Genomic DNA, 24,658 nt, shown 5'->3' on the forward strand with positions numbered 1-24,658 from the left:
ATTTAATTTAATTTAATTTATTTAATTTAATTTAATTTAATTTAATTTAATTCAATTCAATTTAATTTAATTTAATTCAATTCAATTTAATTTAATTTTCATTAATCAGTTACCTTACCGATTGATTACTTGAAAAACTCGCTCTCTGTTTGGCAAATTTTGAAAATTGTTACCGTCGAAATACGAGACAATTCACAATACCGTTGTAGAATTTTGTGGTTGTTGTTTTTGTAGAAAATTTTTTTTTGTGACTGGTCTAAATGATGATTGTCGTTAAATGTATTTTTTTTGCCAATGAAAATTGTATCCACGAACTCAAGCCCACTGTGCCGCTAAAACGGGGTAACGCTTGGGTGAATTATCAATCCCGCTTAGCTGTCACTGTCACTGCCTCTGACAGTAACCGGAAACAGGAAGGATGGAAGGAAAGGAGGAGAAGATCGGAGAACGAGGAGGTGAGAGGAAGTTTAAAAGGAAAGCGGAAACGATTGGATCGGGCATTGAGTTCCAAGATATAAAGCGATATAGACGTGAGTTGAGAAAAGGAAAGTTTGGAGACAGTGAGCAGCAGTGAAGCCAAAGTACGCGAAGAATCGGAGAACGAATACTGGAGTGTTTCTTCACCGGTACCATCTGACGACGCGATTTTTGCCAACGACTAACGGTGCAGAAGGGCGAGAGTAACACCCTTGGGATAACCGTGCTGAGGCAGAGCAATATCCGCTATTAGGGATTCCGATTCATCCACAAAACGAGGCAGCATCATCCCGCACTCTGGAGAAACCAACCATCTCTGGGACCGAGCGAAAAAGCGACAGTGTTGGCCGTAAGATACAGCTGAAAGTGGAGTCATTCCTACGTTCCAGTTCCATCGAAAATAAGAGAAGGTACGCTATTCCTCCCTCTCCTTCCCAACCCCAACGACCATCGACTTCGCAGCACATGGGCATTACTAACTCACAAATAAAAATCGTTTAACAAATCCAGTCTAACTTTAACTTACAATAAGACCAGTCCTTTCTGCTTCGGTGGCCATAAATTGTCCGTCTGGAATACGCGCGTCTTGTGTGAGTCCTCCCGAGGTCGGAAGCCGACCCTGAGACGGTACAGGTGAGCTAGCTGGGCAAGATACCGAGCAAAAGGTTACTTTCAAAATAGACTTCTCCATGTTTGCTGGCCGCTCTTGCTCGGTGTGACGGGGCGTTGTCATCAAGAAAAACACTTTGTGTTCCATTTTTTCCTTTTTTTTTTCTTTTTGGAGAGCACGGTTCAATTCAATCAATTGTCCTCGGTAACGTTCACTACTAGCAGTTTCAGTCCAATAAAGTTTGCAATTCGGCATCTTCAAACATATTCATTGGTTTCTCTGATAAAAATAGGTAACTAACTTAAACTTTTTGAACCGCTCATACTAATGCTATTTACCGCTCGCCGTTAACATTCCATGCAACACGGAAGCGGATGTTATTTTTAATTTTTATTTTTTTTTCTCTATTATAGTGTCTTTCAACACATTTCGGCTGGTTCGTCATTTTTACTTCCATTTTTGGAAGAATGTCGGGAGTGAGAATTGAACTCGTGATCTCTGCGTAAGAGGAATGGATGTTACCACTACGCCAGATCGCCTCCACAAAAAACATCAATTATTTCCGCAGATCGTAGTTTGTAGGCACAAAATCCACTATTTTCACACAATAAAAAAAAATCAAAGTATTGATTTTTGACGAAATTGCGACTTTTTTTTTGTAAACAAAAATTGCGTTTTTGGCTCAAAAATCGAAACAAGAACATTCACTAAAATTTTATTTTTCAAAATATATACGATGACAGGAAAAATATATACGATGACAGAAAATTTAGTGGAGAATCTGGGAAAAGCTATTTCATCAAAATCAGATGGACCGTTCCGGAGATAGAACTCCCACCAGTTTGCAAAACTTAGTTTCGAGAAAAACGCGATTTAAATTTTGGTTCCGCGCTCATTAGCTCATTACGCAAAGACTTAGGTCCACTAATTAACTTGTAACTTTGGAACAGAGCATCGAACAAACCTGGGACAAAAACTACAGTAAAGTAGTAAAGTAGTCCCAGAGAACATATTAAGCCAGAAATATTTTTTACAATTTTTTCAAGTTTCCATAGTGTACTACCCCCTTAAAGCAGTATTCTAGTCTAGAAATTTGAAAAAATATTTTTTTTATATTTCTGTAGTTTAGGCATTCGAGAATATGCATGCATCTCCCTATCGCATGAACCTCTACAGAAACGATTTGTTTTTTAAATTTCACTATTTTTAAAAAATCGGGAAACGCAAGGAAAAACGTTTTAAACCGCATTTTGTTTTTCAAACGGCCGCCATTTTGTCAGAAAAGATGTTTCTGGCTTGTCCGTGGTTCATGCGATAGCGACATCTTTACTGATTCAGAATCTGTTCAATTTTTTTATTTCAGATAACCAGAAGGGCTGGAATCGTGAACTGGCGTTCACAACTTTCACAACTTGGTACAACTTTCTTAACTATTCTAGTTATGAATATTTTTTCTCCGTTCAGTTTTTGTTTTATTGTTAAAAGATAGATGAATAAATAATAATTCAATGAAAGGTAAAAATATTCTTTGTTTTGTTTATACGGCGCACCGCGTATCCGATCCTATTGCAGAGAAGACCTTTTCGGGTTTAATATCTTCAGCCACTGCGATGTGCATTTGATTTTTGAGTGGTCGTTTCAACGAACATAGGAACCTTTTTTAGGACACCCTGCAATAGTTGCTACGAAATGAATCTGATGTTCGAGTTCTTGTTTCGTCCGGTAATTGTGTCCGCGCTTAGAAAAACAAATCACTTACCGGAATTTCGATCCTATTTGAGGGGAGGCGATCTGGCGTAGTGGTAACATCCATGCCTCTCACGCTGAAGGTCACGAGTTCAATTCTCACTCCCGACATTCTTCCAAAAATGGAAGTAAAAGTGACGAACCAGCCAAATGAGTTGAAAATCACTATAATACAGACAAAAAAAAATCTATTTCAGCGGAGACCTTTTCAGGTCACCCTTTATTATTTTCAGTTGCTGCAAAATGGATTTGATTTTCGAGTTTTCATTTCGTCGAACAGAGGAGACCTTTTCAGGCAACCCTTCAATGTATTCAGTTCCGCTATGAAATGGTTTTCAATTCAGAGTATTCGTTTCGTCTAGTGGTTGTTTTGCGCGCTTACAGATTCACATTACATGTCGCAGTTCCGATCCTACTGCAAAGGAGACCTTTTCAGGTCAACCTTTAATATATTCTGCCGCTTCGATATGCTTTTGATTTTTGAATTTTCGTTTCGTCAAGTGGTCGATAGTTCGTATTCACATAATCACATCACTTACCACAGTGAATCCTGGTATTCATAACCCCCACCTACTAACAGCTATCTCTTCCTTGACAAACGCCGGCGTCGTTAATGACCATTTGAAGCTCGAATCACCGAAAATTGCACAACGAGAATGTAACGCTAGTCCCACGCGTCATTCTGTGTCTGTGGTTCAGGTCAATAACGGAGAGCAACTACGAATTGTACAGTCTACCCAAGCTCAAGCTCTTTATTTTGTTTTTACGGAGCTCGAAAAAACGTTCGAAATTCGTGTCTCTACACTAGAATACCCCCTTAAAACATAAACAGTGAATATAGTGAAAAAAGTAAACAATTTTACGATTAAAATGGGTATGTTATTCCGATTTTACTAGCCACACGTTTTCTCCCACAACGAGCCTTTTTTTTGCCTACAGTTCGGGCGTTAGCTTACAATGTGAGTCGATGCGTATTATAAATTATTCATTAGCCGATAATAGGCATTCGTCACTTGGTAGAATCAATGGAGGAATGATCTTGGAATAATCTTATAGATAATCTTGGATGGTCTAACTCTATTCTTCCCAAAGTTTTGACGAGAGCCTTGAAACGAGCATATTTTCAAACATAGTCAGAGCATAGTCGTTTCAAATAGAGTTTAAGTAGATTTTACGCCTAGTAGTAGACAACCTAAGTGGAATCGGACTTAAGTAATTAACCGATAAAGACTCCATATTTCATATATGGCGCGGCGGGGATTAAGTCACGAGTATTGTCGCGAATCCGGAAGTACAAAAGGAAAAATAAATTGTCTTTTCCAAAAACTTTCGTTTTTTTTTAAATCTGTATTAAAAAAGCGTGAGTTGGTGCGAAAATTAACGACCTATTAAAGTGAGTTTATTTTCATTGAAAACAAAAAGCTTTTGTGTAATGGGTTTCTAATTTGACAATAGGTTAATTCTTGCTAGTTCGTATAAAGAAAATTGGTTGCAGCAATTCTTTGCGCATCTAAAACCGGAGGCATTAATAGACACAATCAATTTATATAGCCTTGTGTATATTCAGATTTTATTAGATTGATCTTTAGGTTGTTGTTCGTCAATTTGTGCTCAATTCACGTTTTCATGTAATTGTAATTGTTGTAATTGTTGTCAAGAATATCATGATATCGACCATCTTGCTTGGTAATGTTAAAAAATGCAATTAAAGAATTTGACTGGCTGCTGATTTAGAGGCTCGAAGGGGTATACTCACGCATGTCAGATTTTGCCCGCTACATTTCCCTTAACCACTTGTCCGTTCTCCATTCCCTTTTCTATAAATAAGCAGAACTTAGCACCCAATGAGGTCAATTTAATAGGAGTACCGGTAAATTTCTTCGTTTTTATTTTCAAAAATCAATGCTTTATTCTGCAAAAATGGTTACAGCGTATTGCCCATCGCTAGTCACAACTTTTCCCATCTTTCTGGCAATTCATGGATCCCTTTGCGAAATAATCGGCCAGTTTGTCGTCTAACCACGAATCGATCCAAATATAGACTTCATCAAAATTGGAGAAGTGCTGGTCAACCAGGCCATGTTGCATCGATCGAAAATGGTAGTAATCGGACGGAGCAATGTCTGGAGAATACGGCGGGTGGGATAGGACCTCCTATTTCAGCGTTTCCAAGTATGTTTTGACCGATTTTGCGACATGCGGCCAAGCATTGTCGTGCTGCAAAATAACTTTATCGTGTCTTTGCTCGTATTGTGGCCGTTTTTACTTCAGTGCATGGCTCGAACAAATCAAATGTCATCGGTAGAGGTCTCCCGTAATGGTTTCATTCGGTTTTAGCAGCTCATAGTACTGCACACACAGCTGGTCCCACAAAATGGACAGCATAACCTTCTGGCCGTGAATATTCCACGCGGCCGTCGATGTTGATGCATGGCCGGGGTATCCTTACGTTGCCCGACGTTTAGGATTGTCGTAATGGACCCACTTTTCATCGCCAGTAACGATTCGATACAACAAACTCTCTTTTTATGCCATTGGAGCAGTTGTTCGCACGTGAAAAAACGGCGTTTGACGTCTCGTGGCTTCAATTCATACGGCACCCAATGTTCTATCTTTCGGATAATTCCCACTGCTCTTAAACGATCGGATATGGTTTGCTGATCTACTCCGAGTGTATCTGCAAGATCTTGTTGTGTTTGTGACGGATATCGATCGAGTAAAGCCTCTAAATCTTCATCTTCAAACTTTTTTGGCGGTCCGGAACGTTCTTCGTCTTCCAATTGAAAATTACCACTTTTAATCCGTGCAAACCAAAACAAATTAAAATTAAACGATTCATATCATGAAACCTCAACCATTATGAGTTGAAACTTAATGATATGGGTTAATGATTTTTCATCAAATATAATTTTCTATACATTTTGTTATATCTCGAGAACAGCTAGTCTAAGGATGTTGGAGAGCCTGGCCGTCAAAATTCTAAATCTCCGATAGCTCCGTTCCAGGCCCCCAACATCGAAGGGAAAACTCTTTTACCCCACACAAAACACCAATGATTATGCCGCCGGCCACATCAAAATATATCGGCTTCAAAATACCGACAGCAAACAAACAACGCAGAAATGCACTACCGAATATTTCCTTCCATACATAAAACACAAAACAGTTCAGTTCACAATATTACACATCTATACAATTTTATTCCATGTTACACTTCTTCTATTTACAGGTTTTCTATTATATTTTTACAGGTTTCATAATTCACAGTACATAACAAATAACACTAATTTCGACCGAAGTAATTGAATATATTTCCGTGGCAGACCGATACGCTGCTTTACGACCGAGTTATAGTGTCTCCTCTGGTCGACCGATTAGAACTACCGTCGCTCCGCTAGTTGCAATTTTTCTCCGCGCTGTTGATGTTGTTATTGATCCTTCACATGTGCGATGTTTTCCGATCTCTGATCTTCGGTTGCTGTGGTGAATAATTCACCACTGTGATCGCTTCGGTTGAGATGAGATCCCAAATAGGAGAAAGCGGCAAATCCAATTGTTTGCTTTCTGTTTCTTCTCGCACATGTGGAATGACAACTCCTTTGTTTATCGCTCTACGTATAATGATTCCGTTTGAACCAGCTGATGTACACATTGCGGTTCAATGTCCCCCAGTTCTCGATTAGACTATTGATGGCCCAGGACCGTATCTAGGGGAATTCGTGTTGCTCCTAAACAAAGGATAATAATGTCTGTATTGTTTCTCATACAGAATTGCGTGTGGAATCAGTTTTATAAAATATTTTTATTTCAGAAATTTCTAGGAATCAATATTTATATTTGCATAAGATTGCCCATGCATCCCTAGTTACTAGGACATTGTTGAACTTTTCTTGAGCCTAATTTCATGTCTTGAACCGACTAAAATTTAGAAGGTACACTACTTAGAACAATTATGCTACTCATTTGAACGATGAGAAAATTTTACGTTGAATGCAGTTGTAGAGCATTTCAATTAATGAAACCATGTAGCTTAGATGTAGCGAAAGGAATAAATTTGAAATATTGTGTTTTTTGTTAAATTTCCAAAAGCGAATGATAAACTGGATTGTTTCTTTCAACTAAATCAAAGCTTATTGAATTGTGATAAGCAGCGTACTTCTCGAATTAAAGTCAGTTTAAGGTAAAAACCGGTCTCGAGGAAAAGTTCAATAATTCATTCGTAGTTAAGATTTGACCATAGGCGTGGAAGATTTCTTATGATCCTCTATCACTTAAATCAGTAGTCTCGTATTGCGCTGACGACTAAAAGTGAATCGGATGTGTAAATGAACCAACATTTCCTGTGACCGATCGTATTCCGAAGTGGGCAAAAAACTACATTCGACAAAAAACAAAAATAAAGGAGCAAAATGCGAAATCGAAAATTTTGAGTGATTTTTGAAACGCTCTAACTCTGTTATAAAATCATGCGTTCGTCAAAGCCACAACTGGACCTTGTATAAAATATTTTCAAGTTTACGGTGGGCATATTTGACCATCGATTTGTTGTGCGTTCATTATTTCATGAAATATTCCTAATTCAAAATTATAGGATAATTTTTAATTCGATAGAGAATATATCTATAGTAAATAGTTCTAATGAAACTTTATATGAACCAAATGGAAGCGAAACAATCAGGTTGATTGGATTGTTATTGGACATTTATTTTTAAAATTTATAGAAACTTTGAAAGCAAACAAAAGCGCTTTATCTTTTCTTACAATTTGTTTTGTCTACAACGCCTATACACATCAGACTAAAAATATGTACGTACGATATCCCTGAACTAGAAATTTGTAGCCTGAAAATGCTGTATTTTTTATATTCATGTCATAATTTATATCGAAGCTACAGGTGTTCCAAAATCCCTTAAAAAAACAACCCTTTACTCCTCAATCTTGACAAAGGATCAATAGATATCAATGCATGCTCCCTATTTAATCTTTTCGTTTCTTGAAATTGTTTTTTTTATTTATAAAAAATAATCTATGCATACAAAACTTCTGTTCGTTTTTGTGCGCTTCAAAAACTCGAAAAGTTCGGCACTGATGGAATACATATTATGATTCAATATGCAATCCACTTCATAGATTGTTGTTGCTACTGCCAACACCACAGGAACCTTTAAGATTTCAAGATTGAATGAGCACACTTCTGAATTTATGCTGTGAACGTAATTAATTTTCTAGTACTGAATATGTATTCTATGTGATGGCAGCACATTTCTTTGAAAGTGTTTAAAAATCGTGAACTAAAATTGTATCTGATAATGATTTTGACTCCATTTATTTTTATTCGATTGGGATTGCTCAAGATCAATCTTTGGAATTGTATGATTTATATTCGGATGCGGACCGTATTCGTTTTGCTAATCATTTCTCTGTCATAAAACCTCAATGTGCTACAGCGTGGCAGGGTACAGCTAGTACAATTTGAAACAAAATAAACTGAATAATCTGAAAAAAAATATAATTTTTGTTTATTGCATTTTTGGAAAGCTTATGCCCTCAGAAATGGTGTACTAAAAGGATTTTTCGATATATAATTTCAAGGGATACCGTATTGTTGTACGAATTTTTAAACGCGTTTTTCTCGAAACCATGTTTTTTCAACTGGTGGTCTCGATATCTCAGGATCTACTCGACCGATTTGGCTGAAATTTTTTATCAGCATGTAAAAACGGATTATCTAAAGCGTTACATAGCCGTTTTTTGATATCTCATTTTTTCGATTTTTTATGAGCTTCTGAACAGCGATTTTGCATGAAAAATAACTCATTTTTAACAAAAAATGCCGCCACTTTGGAATTTTCAGAATTTTCAAAAACCTCTATGTAACGCTTCAGGTATTGTCCTAAAGTTTCAAAATATGAATTGGAATTTGTTCTACGACACCCCGTTGCTTCAGACCCGATACCACCAGCATGGTACCGATTTTCAGAGAGCATCTACGCATCCAGCTGTCAACAGCGTAATAATCATTACTCATGCACTCAAAAAATTCAAAATGCATCTTCAAATATACCTTAAACAATAACTAAAAAATTTGAACGCTTCATTTTATTCCTAACAACCGAAACAAAATCACTAAAATTCATTATTTTTCAACCATCTAGACAAGGGTTCCCCTTTAATTGGAATTGAAATTTAATTTATCCGCAATGCAATTATTTTCTAAATTATTCTATAAAATAAGGAAAAATGTCCACGTGGACAACAGGGGGAGGGGTATAAAAATGTCCACGCTTGTCCACGGAGGGGGAGGGAGGAGTCTAAAATCGTGCTTTTTCTGTCCACGTGGTATGTGGACAGCCCCTATTTACGTCCAATTGGGAGTAGGTTCGCTGCAAAAAGTACATGGCCGGTCAGGACCATGGGGAGGTCGGTTTAGGTCACCATTTTTGAAGGTGTCGAAAAATAGGAATTCCGATTTGGCCTGTTTTCTTTTTTTTTAGCACTCATGAACTACACTGACCAGTGTAAAACATAGTTGAAGAGTTATAGTATTCATTTCAATTCCGAAGTTGCCAAAAAACGAAAATTTCATGTTCTGATGAAACAATTCTCAATCCGGAATCGCAAAATCAATTGTATCTCGAGATTGGTTAAAGGTACACAAAATGCTTTTATATCAAAATCTGTCCAAAATCCTCACGTATGTTTCGACACCCATGTTGTGCATCTTTCGAACGCCTCTTTTGGCCTCCAGACAATTACAATAACGTTCTTGCAAACGGATTCTCCGGGTGGTATTGCGTTGGGGAATAAGTGTGGCTTTTATTTAAACAAAAAACAGTTATTATATCAATAAGTTTTTTTTTTTGCTTTTTGTTTATTATAGGCTCATTAGCATTTTAGCGGTAACAGAGCCGAATTTTACTCGTGTACATGTCACATGTTTATCATATCCATAATTAGCACATTACACAGTTGCCATTTTTTGGCGTTAGAGTATTCCCTTCTATCCCATTGCATATGGTACACATTTACACAGTAGCCATTTAGGCGTAAGAGTTTTCCTTCTGTTCTTCCATTATCCAGTTAGACCGGACAGCGGAGACAGTTGATTGATCATTGTTGAGTTTTTTTTATAGAACAGCAGCCCGATGTGTATTTGCAGAGCAGAGCAGTTGTATGGATGAATCGATCTTATTTCAACCGTGGATCGATCTCCATCGCTGATGATTGTTGCGTGGACGTATTTATTCTGTAACAACACAAGGATGGTCAATGAGTGCCCTGAGTTTTGAACGTAGTTCATTTTCTCCGCAAATTCACCACCGGTTTAGCGACCGTTCTCCTTCAAAAGTATTTTGAGACGTTCTTCATCGAATTCAGAAGAGGCGTGTCATTGACGTCAAAGTCACCATTTTTCCACTTTGCAAACCATTTCCGTGTTGTAGACCTTCTCCATACACGTCGCAAATGTCCCGGGCTGCTTCGGCAGCGTTTTGACCTTTTGATATTCCATTGCTGAGCCTCAAATCTAATTAAAAAATTAAATAACACAAAAATACAATTAACATAGTTTTGTAGACCAGAAAGAGTTCTATCGAATAAATACTTACCCCGAACAACAGTTGTACGTTCGCGGAAACGCTTTAGCACATCACGGTCGATCTAACCACTTCCAACAATTTCGCGATTTTTGTACCTGATCACGCCGGGTTTTCAATGGTGGTGTCTACATAAAATTTCTTCTCTCGGCTTCCATCCTGCACAACTTTATCAAAACAAAACGGATCAAAGTCGATGCAACAGATCAGAAACAGATAATACTTTGCGTTACGATACTCAGTTAAATTCTCCGGATCCATTGCAAACATCTATACCAGGGTTTCTCAAAGTGGTCGATATCGACCCCTCGGTTCGATCTCGGTTTCCCAGGGGTCGACACAAACAAAAACTATTTTTTTGGGGGTCGACGAGGTCTAAAAATCGACACCTATTAATTAACACATGTTCTCATTTCAAACTTTTAAGATACTGTCTAAAATATATCACGTAAATCAGCTTGTTATAAGAATTACTAATATTTTAGTGGAATATATAATATTCAGTTGGTGTTTGGTAGAAACGCACCCCTAAACGCGCTCCTGCGGTTGTTACACAGCGAACGGAGAGAACGGAGTATGGCAGAGAGTGAGTGTCCTCACTGAATGAACCGTCATCGTCATTACCTACACTATTACCGACGATAATCGAACAAGGGACCTTTGTATGCCGAGATATAAAAGCCAGAATCCTACTAAAAAGGAAGTAATTGTGTTGCGCAAAAATGGTCGAGAAATAATTGTTAGTCTTAAGTCCAATAAATTTGTATAGTTTTGTAAGAGAATAAATGTAGTTTTGTGTAGAGTTTGTCTTATAAAATTTGCGAGTTATAATTTTGTGTTGAGTAACCGAATAAACGGAAACGGAAATTGGTTTCGTCCAGTGTGGATTTGAATGAACGCAGTGTTGTAAATTGGCCCAGCATAAGCTATCGAAACCGGAAATCCCAACCCTGAGGCGCCAACGATACAACATTTTGGTCCTTCGAACCGGATTCTGGAGGAACCGGCAGGACGGACAGGATAACCAGGAAAAGGAATTAAGCTATTCAAGGCTCAACACAAAAAAGAAATCGCCATCGCAAATTCAGAAGCGAACAAAAAGGATCGACAATCAAAAGGATTTTTGAATTCGTCATTCCACATCTATACTGGTTCGGCGGAATACTTGAGTTGGACAACGGTCAACTGATTTGTTTGGTCAGGTTAGTAGAACAGATCAGTATATGTCCAGCCAAGCTAGGTGACAAATACCATTCTAACACTCGTATTTTTTAAATTATGTGTGCGCGCATCGTAATGGAGGCTTAAATGCAATTCAACAACGGCGACAATACAAAGGAAGTGCATTTGGAAGAAATCGATAGAAAGCTTAGTTCAACCATTTCAATTTTGGAGCGCAACATTACCTTAGGCAACGTTGTTGTCGCATCGTGCACCGTGGGCGGACACACTGAACCGGAGCAGATTTATTTTTTGTAAGGTAACTATACATAGTTCAGTGTATGTCCAGTCGAAGCGTACAATTCGGAATACTAACCGTTATCTTTCAACGTGTTCTATACATCGTACGAGCCATTGAACCAACCATCGGGAAACCGCGAGGTGCTGTTGACGGACACAATCAAGTGGACCATCAATATCCAACGGAGAAGCATCAACGTAGTTTCGAAACATTACGAAAACATTACACCAGAATTTCGAATTGGTTAAGAAAATATTGTACTGTGTCAGCGTTTTATTGTGAGCAACCATGCCGCCATCAACATCGTCATCCAGCAAACGTTCACCGTCCCTAAAATTGCTGAAAACAAGGCTGAAGGAAGTTATGGTAACATTTAATGATATTTGGCAGTTTACCGAACAGTTTGAGGAGGAGGTTACAAATAGTCAAATAGATATACGCTTAGAAAAATTGGATGAATTGTGGGAAAAATTTGGCGATACTTTGATCGAGATTAAGGCTCATGATGATTTTGTTGCCGAGCAGGACGATTTCGACGAGGAAAGGCAAGAATTCAGCACCCGTTATTACAAAACCAAGGCATTCCTAATGGATAAGATCAAGGAACGACGTGAACCATTGACGCCCAATCAGTCCATTCGAGTTGGTGACATGACTATGCAGGAACCACCAGACCACGTGCGCTTACCCCAGATCAAACTACAAACATTTGATGGGGATATTGACGCATGGCTAAGTTTTCGTGATTTATTCTCCTCATTGATCCACTTGAAGGCAGACCTACCTGAAGTTGAAAAATTTCATTATTTAAAAGACTGTCTGATGGGAGAACCGAAGAATTTGATCGATCCACTTCCAATAACCAAAGCCAATTATCAAATAGCATGGGATATGCTTATGAAAAGATATAATAATTGCAAGCAACTCAAAAAGCGGCAGGTATTGTCTTTGTTTAAATTACCTACTCTTTCAAAGGAATCTGTACCCGAGCTACACAATCTGTTGGAAAGTTTCGAACGAATAGTGCAAACACTCGATCAAATCATACGACCAGTAGATTATAAGGATTTGCTACTGGTAAACATGCTCTCAACACGTCTCGACCCCGTCACGCGTAGAGGTTGGGAGGAGGTATCTTCAACCAAGGAACAGGATACGATTGCAGACCTGACTGATTTCCTGCATCGACGCATAGGAGTATTGGAATCATTGCCGCCAAAACCGGTGGACACTAGAGGTGTGCCACAATTCCCAACCCAAAACAAGCAGAAATTCGGCACGGGAAAGGCTAATTTCAATAGTTTCCCAACTGCCACGATACGATGTGTTGCCTGCAAGGAGAATCATCTTTTATACCAATGTTCGAGATTTCGGTCTATGTTAGTATCAGAAAGGGATACTTTGCTAAAAACGCATTCGCTTTGCAGAAATTGCTTTAAAACCGGACATCAAGCAAGAACTTGCGAATCCAAATATAGCTGTAGAAACTGCAAGGGTCGTCATCATACGCTTGTGTGTTTTAAATCTGGTAAGGATTCGAATGTCAAAATAGCATCAGTCGCAAGAAATGATTGTAACTCCGAAGAAGCTGGCTGTTCATCAGGTTCTAATTCCTCCCGTGTGGCAAACACTGCAGCAAGCGATGTTCAACTGTCTGGAAGTGCGCAGCGATTTTCATCATCGATTTTATTGGCAACAGCGGTGGTGCTGATAGAGAACTGTGAAGGCAGTTGGTATCCAGCTCGCGCACTTTTAGATTCTGGTTCCGAAAGTAATTTCATTTCCGAGCGGCTATGTCAAAGGTTGAAACTGAAACGAGACGAAGTGGATATTTCAGTTCTTGGAATTGGACAAGCTGCAACCAAGGTTCACCATAGGATACATACAGCAGTTAAGTCTCGGATTTCAAACTACATGCGGGAGATGAATTTCCTAGTCCTACCCAAGGTCACGGTCAATCTTCCTACAGCAACGGTAAATACCAAAGGTTGGTCCATCCCAAATGGAATTAAGTTGGCGGATCCTGCATTCTTCGAATCCAAGGCGGTGGACCTGGTTCTTGGCATTGAGGCATTTTTTGAATTTTTTGAATCTGGAAAAAGAGAAACATTAGGAGAAAATTTACCAATACTCACCGAATCCGTTTTTGGGTGGATAGTGTGTGGAGGAATATCCGTTCCAAACCATGGCATCCACATCAACTGCAACGTTTCTGCTTCCGAAAAACTGGACGATTTAATTGCTCGATTTTGGTTCTGCGAGGAAATTGGATCAACGAAATATTCACCGGAAGAAACACGCTGTGAACTATTTTACCAGCAGACTGTTCGGCGAGAAGCAAATGGACGGTACATAGTGTCACTACCGAAAGATGAAGGCGTTTATCCACGGTTGGGCGAGTCAAGGGACATCGCATTCCGGCGTCTTCAGGGAATTGAGAGGAGGTTGGCTCGAGATTCCACATTAAATAATGAATATACCGCATTCATGCAAGAATACCTGGAGCTAGGTCATATGAGGAAAATTAACGCTGATGAGCGTGATAGTGTGAAGAGATGTTATTTGCCACATCACCAGGTTATAAAGGAAACCAGCACAACTACCAAAGTGCGTGTCGTCTTCGATGCTTCCTGTAAGACGTCCACAGGTGTATCTCTGAACGATGTACTACTGACAGGGCCGGTGGTACAAGATGATTTAAGATCAATAATTCTGCGTAGTCGAACTTACCAAATTATGCTTGTATCCGACATAGAGAAAATGTTCAGACAAGTTAATGTGTGTCCTATGGATAGAACGTTGCAGAGCATTTTATGGCGTTTTCCACACGAGGATTCCGTTGGTACATATGAGTTGAACACCGTTACCTACGGAACAAAACCCGCACCTTTCTTGGCTTCTCGAACGTTGAAAGAATTGGCAATGAATGAGGAGCAAAACTTTCCACTGGCAGCCAAATCTATAATAGAGGACACATATGTCGATGACATCATCACAGGAGCAAACAACATAGACAGCATAAATAATTTAAAAACACAGCTTAATCAAATTATGGAGGCGGATTCAAACTACGGAAATGGGCATGCAATCGATCAGAAGTTCTGGAAGGAATTCCCAAAGAAAACCTAGCACTGTGCGACTCAGTCGAATTCAAAATGGAAACAGATCGTTCTATAAAGGCCTAAGGATTGGCCTGGATCCCAAAGGGGGATAAATTAATTTTCCAGTTCAACATTCCATCTCCAACAACGATCAAGCAGCTCACCAAACGCCAAATACTGTCCGTCATTGCATCGTTGTTTGATCCACTAGGGCTATTAGGAGCTACGATTACTGCAGCCAAGATCATTATGCAGCTGCTATGGTCATTAAAAGACGCAAATAACAAAGGTCTAGATTGGGATCAACCTGTACCATCGAAAGTTGCAGAGATGTGGTTGAAGTATCATGCGGAGCTTCCATCATTGAATGAAATACAAATAGATCGATGCGTGGTCATCCCCGATGCAACCATGATAGAAATTCATTGCTTTTCGGATGCCTCGGAGAAGGCATATGGTGCATGTTTATATATTCGAAGCCAGAATGTAAACGGGAAAATTCAAGCCCGGCTTCTCACTTCCAAATCCAAGGTGGCGCCATTAAAATGCCAGACGATTCCCAGACTCGAGCTGTGTGGTGCACTTTTGGCAGTACAACTGTACGAGAAGGTACGCGAATCAACGCGATTTAAATCAAAAGGTTATTTTCGGACGGACTCCACATGTGTACTGCGTTGGATAAGAGCAACTCCAACGACATGGACCACCTTCGTGGCCAATAGAGTGGCAAAAATACAAGCTGTTTCTGAAGGTTGTCAATTGAAACATGTTCCAGGTATCAACAATCCAGCAGATATGATTTCCAGAGGAATTTCACCCCATGAAATCACAATGTCCAAGATTTGGTGGCATGGACCAAGATGGTTGGAACAAGAAGAAAGTACCTGGCCCGATTTCAACTTAAACAGCATTGCTGAACTAGAAGAGGAACTACGTCCTAGAAAAATCACGAGTAACACCAGTTCCGCAATCAAGGAGTTCAGTGAGTGGTACATTGAAAAATTTTCCACTTACACTAAATTAATAAGAAGCACCGCATATTGGCTGAGGTTGATCAATCGTCTTCAATCAACATGCAAGACTAAGGAGCCAAACACATTCCTTACCACTGCAGAGCTACGACAAGCAGAAAACACAATAATTCGTCGAGTTCATCAGGAAACGTTCATTGATGAGTGGAAGAGCCTATCCAAAGGAGAACCGGTGTCGAGAAAATCAGCGTTGCGTTGGTATAATCCATACATCTGCAAAGAAAATTTGATTAGAATAGGAGGTAGACTATCGAATTCGAACGAAACAGAGGATACAAAACATCCAGCGGTGTTGCCGGCTCGACACGTATTTACTCGTATGCTGATGCGATATTATCACGAAAGACTATTGCATGCTGGTCCACAGTTGTTGTTGGGAACAGTCAGGTTGAAATTTTGGCCATTAGGAGGAAGGAGTGTCGCCCGAAATGTAGTTCACCAATGCTTGAAATGTTTTCGAGCAAAGCCATCAACAGTCCGTCAGTTTATGGGGGAACTGCCAGCAGCACGCGTCACGCCATCTCGTCCATTCCTGAATATCGGAGTTGATTACTTCGGACCTCTTTACGTACGAGTAGCTCCTCGACGTACCACAACGATGGCATATGTTGCCATTTTCATTTGCCTATGCACAAAGGCCGTGCATCTAGAGTTGGTGTCTGACCTGTCGACTGACCGATTCCTTCAAGCCCTACGCCGGTTTATATCAAGAAGGGGGCTGTGTGCACACATCTATTCTGACAACGGGACAAATTTTGTCGGAGCCTGGAATAAAATAAAAGAAATTTTCATAAGAATGAAGAGCAACGATTACCGTGATACGATTTCCAAGGAATGCACCAAATATGGTATCCAATGGCATTTTAATCCTCCACGTGCTCCCCATTTCGGAGGTTTATGGGAGGCAGCGGTCCGTTCTGCGAAAAAACATCTTCTGAAGGTCGTTGGAGAACATCCGGTGTTGGTAGAAAATTTGTCAACGTTACTGGTTCAGGTGGAAGGCTGTCTCAACTCACGTCCATTGACTCCATTAAGTGATGATCCAACCGATTTAGATCCTCTAACGCCAGCGCATTTTTTAATTGGTTCCTCACTCCAAGCACTGCCGGAACCAAGCACCGAAAATATTCCCATCAACCGGCTTAATAGATGGCAGTTGGTACAACGACAACTCGAGGATTTCTGGAAACGGTGGCGCAGAGAATACCTTTGTCAACTTCAAGGGAGAAACAAACGATGGAAACCTCCATTGAAAATCGATGTTGACAAACTAGTGGTCATTCAAGATGACAATCAGCCACCCATGCGGTGGAAAATGGGCAGAATCATCGCCACTCACCCAGGCCCAGATGGTGTTGTTCGAGTAGTGACATTAAAAACTGCCACAGGAATTTTGAAGCGACCGGTAGAGAAAATATGTATGCTTCCGATAGTTGACTGCAATGCCGATTCAGCACAAGAACATATGTAGTCGAAGACTGTTTACATTTCTTTCCAGTATTCCCATCCAAATGAGGAGGATTCTTTGCAGAAATTGTGGAATTTCAGGGTGGGTGGGAATGTTTGGTAGAAACGCACCCCTAAACGCGCTCCTGCGGTTGTTACACAGCGAACGGAGAGAACGGAGTATGGCAGAGAGTGAGTGTCCTCACTGAATGAACCGTCATCGTCATCACCTACACTATTACCGACGATAATCGAACAAGGGACCTTTGTATGCCGAGATATAAAAGCCAGAATCCTACTAAAAAGGAAGTAATTGTGTTGCGCAAAAATGGTCGAGAAATAACTGTTAGTCTTAAGTCCAATAAATTTGTATAGTTTTGTAAGAGAATAAATGTAGTTTTGTGTAGAGTTTGTCTTATAAAATTTGCGAGTTATAATTTTGTGTTGAGTAACCGAATAAACGGAAACGGAAATTGGTTTCGTCCAGTGTGGATTTGAATGAACGCAGTGTTGTAAATTGGCCCAACATAAGCTATCGAAACCGGAAATCCCAACCCTGAGGCGCCAACGATACAACAGTTGGGGAAAAAGTAACCCATTATTTTTGCGTAAAATTCAAAACTTCATTTGAGATATTGAGGATTGTCCGATTTGGGTCAAATATGCACCATTTTGTTGCCATTTTAAAGGTGAAGGTAACGAACCTTGCACCAAGTGATTACCACCTTTTTATCGTGTTGCAAAACTTCCTGAGTGATAAGAAAGTGTGATCAAGAGGAGATTGTGAAAATCGATCACTATAGTTTTTCGCCAATAAGACCCAAGCCTTCTATGAGAGAGACACTCAAAAATGATTCTCTTCAAATCTCACCAAATACACAGTAAAACCTTCCTGACCGTTAGTCCTGGTTCGGTCACTGTTCGAGCTGTTTTACCATGCTTTGACCACGATCTTTATCACACAATATTTTCGTACGGGACACATTTTTAATCCTGAGTCACATTCCGTTCAAGAAATGGGTCGATTTCATTCCGTTTATCCAAGGCTTCGCAGATAGAAATTCGATCTATCGTATTTTTTGTGTTTGATGTGGCACCCAAACACCGAGCATCTTTGTGAATCCAGACCTGCGCAAATGGTTCAAAACTGTTTTATGATTGATATTTAGATCCTGGGCGATGCTACGACTAATATCGTGGCGGTCAACTTCGGTTTTTCCTGTGATTTTATCAACAATTTCGACACCAGACCTGCATGTGCAAGGTGCATCTTCAACATCAAAAATGCGTAAACGTAATCGAAAAAATCAAAATTGCACGTAATTAGCTGTTATAGTATCGGCACCATAAACACCATTTTTAATATCAGTGGGGTGGCTTGCATTTTCACCTTTATCAAATAAAAACTGTAGAATGTACCGTATTTTCACTTGACTTCCATTGTTAACACCCTGCAAAATAGTAAAAGATTTTTTTTTTTGCTGTGAAATGTCATGCCAACGAGCATAACCTTGAAGCCATCTACCGAGAAAATAATGGATTTCTTTTTTTCCCAACTTAATATTATTGTTGTACTTTTCAAAAACTCAACAAGGCTCATCGACATAAGTTCATAAATTCATACAAGATTAGAAAATCGGCAAGTAAAAAACACCAACAAACAAACAAACAAAACAACAAGTTCGTGCGAGAAAATGGGTCCTTCAGGCACGTCTTGATTTGAGCTATATTTGATACATATACTCGATTTAATAGAAGGCAGTCATGAACAAATTCAAGTCCAAACATGCTAAAACTAATATTTTACTGTATATTGCTTGAACTCCCAACTCCCAAGGTCCCAAGTTCTGAAAAAACCATCACTCGTAGACATTTTATCTTTCGAATGAAGTGATTAGCATATACCATACCTTGTCGAAAAAAGCTTGAAAATGGTTGCAAACATTATGACAAAACAAAAAAAAACCGTTTGAAAATTACCCAACGTGGAAATTTAAGGGTTCAACCCACGAATATTGAACCGAATTTAGATAGATTGGTAGAAAATCACTAGGCAATACTACACACAATAAAAAAATAACATTATAAAACAAATGTAAACATAAGCAGGAGTCCCTGTTTAAATTTATTCAAAATGCAACAAGTTGATAAGTTTTTCACTGTAATCGTTCTATTTAGGATCTACTGGGTAAGTTCATGCAGTTTTTCCATTAAAACAAATTATGCATTTGATGGAAAATGAAAGTTATAAAAATGAGGAAAAGGTCTAAAAATATGTTTTATCGCGGCACTAGAGATATTGTTTTAATTTTTGTATAACGGAAGTTACAATAAAACGAGCTTACAAGGCAGCAGCAAGCAGTGTTTTTGGGGTTAGGCAACTATATTGCCACCATTTTTCAACTGTTTCTATAGTTTATTTTCTTACCAAAGGTTTATGTTCTCTGAAGTTTGAGTCGATTCCTTGCCTAGTTTCCACGGCTTTCTAAATTGAAGAAATTTTGCTATAGGGGTCTAAGGTCAATCTCATGGAACACATATCTAATCAAGGACTAACTCATTTCAGCGTACCATAATAAACTATAATCATAAACATAACTTATATATGGAAACCTATAATGTAATTAATAATCCTCATCATAACTTCGGATGAGACCAAACATTGGAATGAGTCACAAACTTAAGCTCAGATTCATTTCACGCGACGGTAACCTTGAATCGTTCATAGTTCATAGATTTTATGTTCATTCAGGACAATGTTTACGACATCGTTTAAAGAAATATTTTGTCTCTTCTGCCACCAAATCAAATAACCGAGTGAGGCGAACAAATCGAATACGTTACCATGTGAATCGGCATCTTGATTCATTCATGTGATGAATAATTCATTGAGGGCGTTTTTATATCGCCGCACGAATAATTTGTTTCACTCGATGGGAAATAACGCGCGAGGTTATGAAATATTTACGCCAACATAATAATCTCACTTGTTACGATGTTTTCCCGCAAAATTGTTTCCCCTCCGGTATACAAAGTTTAGTATTCACATCGAAAAAAAAAAAGATTGATAAACGTCCCGTGACCCGGAGGTTTATATTTAAAAACCATTTTCTCCCCAACAGCTGTCTAGCCATTGTACAAATTGGGCTAAAAAACCCTCAGAAACCAATGCTGACACGTTTCGAGAAGAGAAAAAACTTTGATAATTACACCCCTTTTTCGTTTCATTCCTTCTTGTTCTAGAAAACGCTCGCTCCAGCCAAATTCTCCATCTCGGCAGACCGGAAGTTTCTGCTGCTGGCGCAGAACGTGAAGAAACTTTTCCGCCATTCCTTTCTTGCTCAATACAGCGTTTACGATATCACAACCAGGTAAGTCCCGCTCGTAGCTCAAACCGCAGCTTGTTGTATAATTAATTAACGCTATCATTTACTAACCGATGATGGAGCAAAATGGAAGATTATGCAACCCTCCCCCCTGGGGATGGGAGGACGCCACATCGTGGACGAGATAAATTAACGGCTTCATTTTTGTCAGCTGCAGGCACCGTGGTTTGCCACTGAAAGCTTTTATTATTTGTGGGTGGCACAAACCATACCGAACGAACGGAAGAGCGCAAAAATGTATCAAAATAGAAACGAGGTTTCGCTTAAAATTATTATTTAGCGGTTCTCTACAGTGTCGCTCAAATGCTCGCATTTCTTTTCGAGTTTTATTTAATCAATAATGACAATTCATTCTAATCTGGCTTTTTCATCATTATTCGTTCCCGGAATCACTCCTCAACCAGATTCTCATTAACGTAATTCATTTCAGTGCGCGCGGAATAATTTACCATTGTGTTCCTCACAATCTGCAACAACAGAGCAGAAGTGTTTCAATTCCGGGAATCAGTGAAGCCGCGATACTGAAGCTTCCGTTGATAATGCACATAAAAACGTAATCCACCCGAATACTTCACTTCCGAGAGACAATGGAAGGAGCCGCAACCAACAGCCGCACTGATTACATGCCCATAATTGATCGTACAACCACGAATTTCGCTGTAAACCACAACCAACAAGTTTTACGTTGATTCGCTGCCAGGTGAATGGTCGAGGGTGCAAATTTTATGCTTCTCAATCTTACGACGCAGCATAAAACAAATACGATTGGTAGCCATCATTGATTTGATAGCTCATCGAATTCAAACATCTGCATGGCACATAATATAATATATTCAAGGCTCGGATTGTACTTTATTACCCAGTAATCTCCCAGAAAATATTCACAGAACACATGAAGAAAACTCCAATTCCACTCCAAGTTAACCAGACACATCTCCGAACCAACCCAGTTTCGCAACAATATGACCAATTTTGATAATTTCGTTAAAAAAACCGCACTCACTCATCGTAGCTCAATTCAAATATTATGTTCGAGAAAGTTATTAAAATTTGATGGGAAATGGATTAAATTTGGATTGGGGAAAAACAATTCCACTGTCGAAAAATGATTGAGTTTCTTTATCCAATCAGAATTCCTTTTTCTTTTGTAAAACAAAAAAACGTAGCATATTGTATTCGGTGAATCCCTCTCCGATTGATATACTACTTTTTAATTCACTAACCAAAATTCTCCCTCTCACACCAACCTTAAGGAGAAGCTTACGGAATAGATAATGTGTATAAATTTTCGAAATGTTTCAAATTTTTGACGCATGACTACGTCCAACAGGAATATATTGAGGGCAGTCTTCAGAATGCAACTCGGTGCTGATGCGCAACAAGATTTTTGTACCCAATTGAGCTCCCACTCCTTGTGCACACATGCGTTCTGGCGAATGAGCACGCTGCGAAACACAGATGAAATGTTTGGTTGTCAGCGCCGTTCTTACGCAGAGATTTGCGCCCAGTGGTGAGCTGAGTTTTACACTGAAAATTTGCACGCCGTTCTTACGTAGAGATTTGCGCCCAGTGTTGAGCTGAGTTTTACGCTTAAAATTTGCACCGTGCTTACGCCGTATTTCTATACTGCGCGCTTGAAACTGGATTGCTCTCTCTATTGAGATATTTTTCTTCACACAATACGGTTACGGTTCAAAAGGGGACGCGCTGTTGTTTCTATACTTTGCTTAGAACGAACGAAGACAAAGCGAGCGCTAAAATTTGATGTGTATGTGTATAGAATGAGACGCACATCAGACAAGTGAGAAGAAATGTTTAGTATGTGAGTTCTGCGCCGGGTACATTTTGCGCTGTCGTGCTTATGAATTTTGTGCTCTTCGCACCAAGATAAGTTACGAGTTTTCTTTGAGCGCGCTGATGAAAATTAAACTCAAGCGCAGCGCTGCGTTTGTTTTCTGAAGACTGATTGAGGGTAAAATAAAAATCTAAACACTGAACATATAGGAAAAAAAATTCGAATGCTTTTAACTCGAGCATTCCTAAATATTATAAATCACAAAGATGTTTTTTTTTATTAATTAATTTATTTTTACAGGCTCAGTTACTTAAGTTTAAAGGAGCCGAATTCTTAAATATAATTTTAAAACTATATATATAAACAATTTTCTTACATCTATGGTTAGTAAGGTGGAAAACCGATTACTCGCGGTGTACTCGAGTTTAGGAGGGTGACATATTTTTAGGAGAAGGATGGGATATAAGGAAATTGTAACAATGTTGATGAACACTCATTTCTTAAATCTATTCGTATATCTATAGTGTATTTACATTTCAACTTATTCTACTATTTATAGCAAGGGGACGAATTACCCGCAAAGGAAGGAAAGGATGGTTTAAGGATGTAGGGACAATCACACACGAAGATCTATAGCTTTAAGGAAAACATATATATGGGACATGTAATCAAGGTCTAACCGAGCCAACACATCTCTCACCGGCACATTGGGCTGTCTTCCTCGGGCCCGAAGGGAGTTTTCTAAATTCGATCTGGCGACCAGATACACCTCGCACGACCAAACAATGTGCTCGATGTCGTGATAACCTTGGCCACAAACGCAGGGATTGCTGCTGGCAAGATTGAAACGAAAGAGTAGTGCATCTAACGAACAGTGATTGGACATGAGTCGGGAGAAGGTGCGAATAAAGTCCCGACTCAGACAAAGATGTTTGCATCAATTGATATGGAATATTGATACGCATCTATCACAATGAACGAAATTTTCTTTTTCTTGAGATAAACAATTGAATAATTGTAAAGTGTAAAGCATTCTCTAAAGCAGTGGTGGCCAACCTGCGGCCCGCAACCTGATTTTAAAAATGATGGATTTTTTTCATCGTTGCATGAATATAGTTCAAAATTTCTTCAGATAACTGAATATAATCAACTTTGTGAGTAATTCTCGTCAACCAAGCTGATCATTTTCTCTTTTCATTGCTAATTGCATTGCATTCTGCATTCTAAGCTAATTCAATATTCTGACAATTGTTCTTATTAGTTCTCAATGAACTTTTTCGCGCTGTTCTGCTGTTCTGCTCACATTCGCATAAATTCATGCGGGTAATAGCAGTAATTGCTGTCAATATTGGTACTTTAGTATTAACGTCACCGGAGTACATTTTTTATTATGTATTTATTTTAGAATACGATTTATTAGGATGAGGTCCCTATCTAAGGCGCACAGGTGACGCAATCCGAGTCGAACGCCGACCTGCCGTCTGAAGCGGCGACCTCTCGCCAGAAAACCTGTGTTTCACCGATTGCCTGGTTATTTTGAAACATGGGAGAAAGTCCTCTGGAAAATCCTTTAGCTAACGTGCGTCGGAGGGTATACGTTTGCCCAGTTAATTTTTGCTTCAAAATGTATCATTCATATATTTTGCCCGAGCCGGCAGCCGGCTCGGATTGCCTCACCTCGGCGGTTTGGTTCTGAAGAGAGAGAATGCCACCACTAGCAAAAACGAAATGCGCGAATTTCAAAAGCGAAGCAGACCATATCCGTATTGCGGACCATAACCGAACATCACAAGCCATCTGAACATTCACACAGTTCAGCTTGAAGCGATCGGACGCTTTGTGCTATTGTCCTCGCGTTTCGGTAACCGCTATTGTTATTGGCTGGTGTTTTTTCCTCAACCAAGTGTGCTTCTTCTATCGCGCGTTAATTGTGAAGTGCGCTAAACAATTCCCACCAGCTGGAGTGAATAGCCTCTCACAGCAGATACTGGTGAAGGCCTATAGAGAGA

The 24,658-nt window shown here is 39.3% G+C and overlaps 1 protein-coding gene across 2 annotated transcripts in view; it reads left to right on the forward strand.

Moving 5' to 3' along the window:
• The window catches only part of LOC129774401 (inactive dipeptidyl peptidase 10), a 502,809-nt gene that overhangs the window by 372,475 nt on the left and 105,676 nt on the right, over positions 1-24,658 (forward strand). For both annotated transcript variants that reach the window (XM_055778134.1, XM_055778135.1), the window contains one exon: positions 20,712-20,839. In XM_055778134.1, coding sequence (XP_055634109.1) covers positions 20,712-20,839 — 128 coding nt within the window. The remainder of the gene's footprint in view (positions 1-20,711; positions 20,840-24,658) is intronic.

The sequence above is a fragment of the Toxorhynchites rutilus genome, chromosome 3 (genome assembly GCF_029784135.1).
Source record: "Toxorhynchites rutilus septentrionalis strain SRP chromosome 3, ASM2978413v1, whole genome shotgun sequence".
NCBI classification, from domain to species: Eukaryota; Metazoa; Arthropoda; class Insecta; order Diptera; family Culicidae; genus Toxorhynchites; species Toxorhynchites rutilus.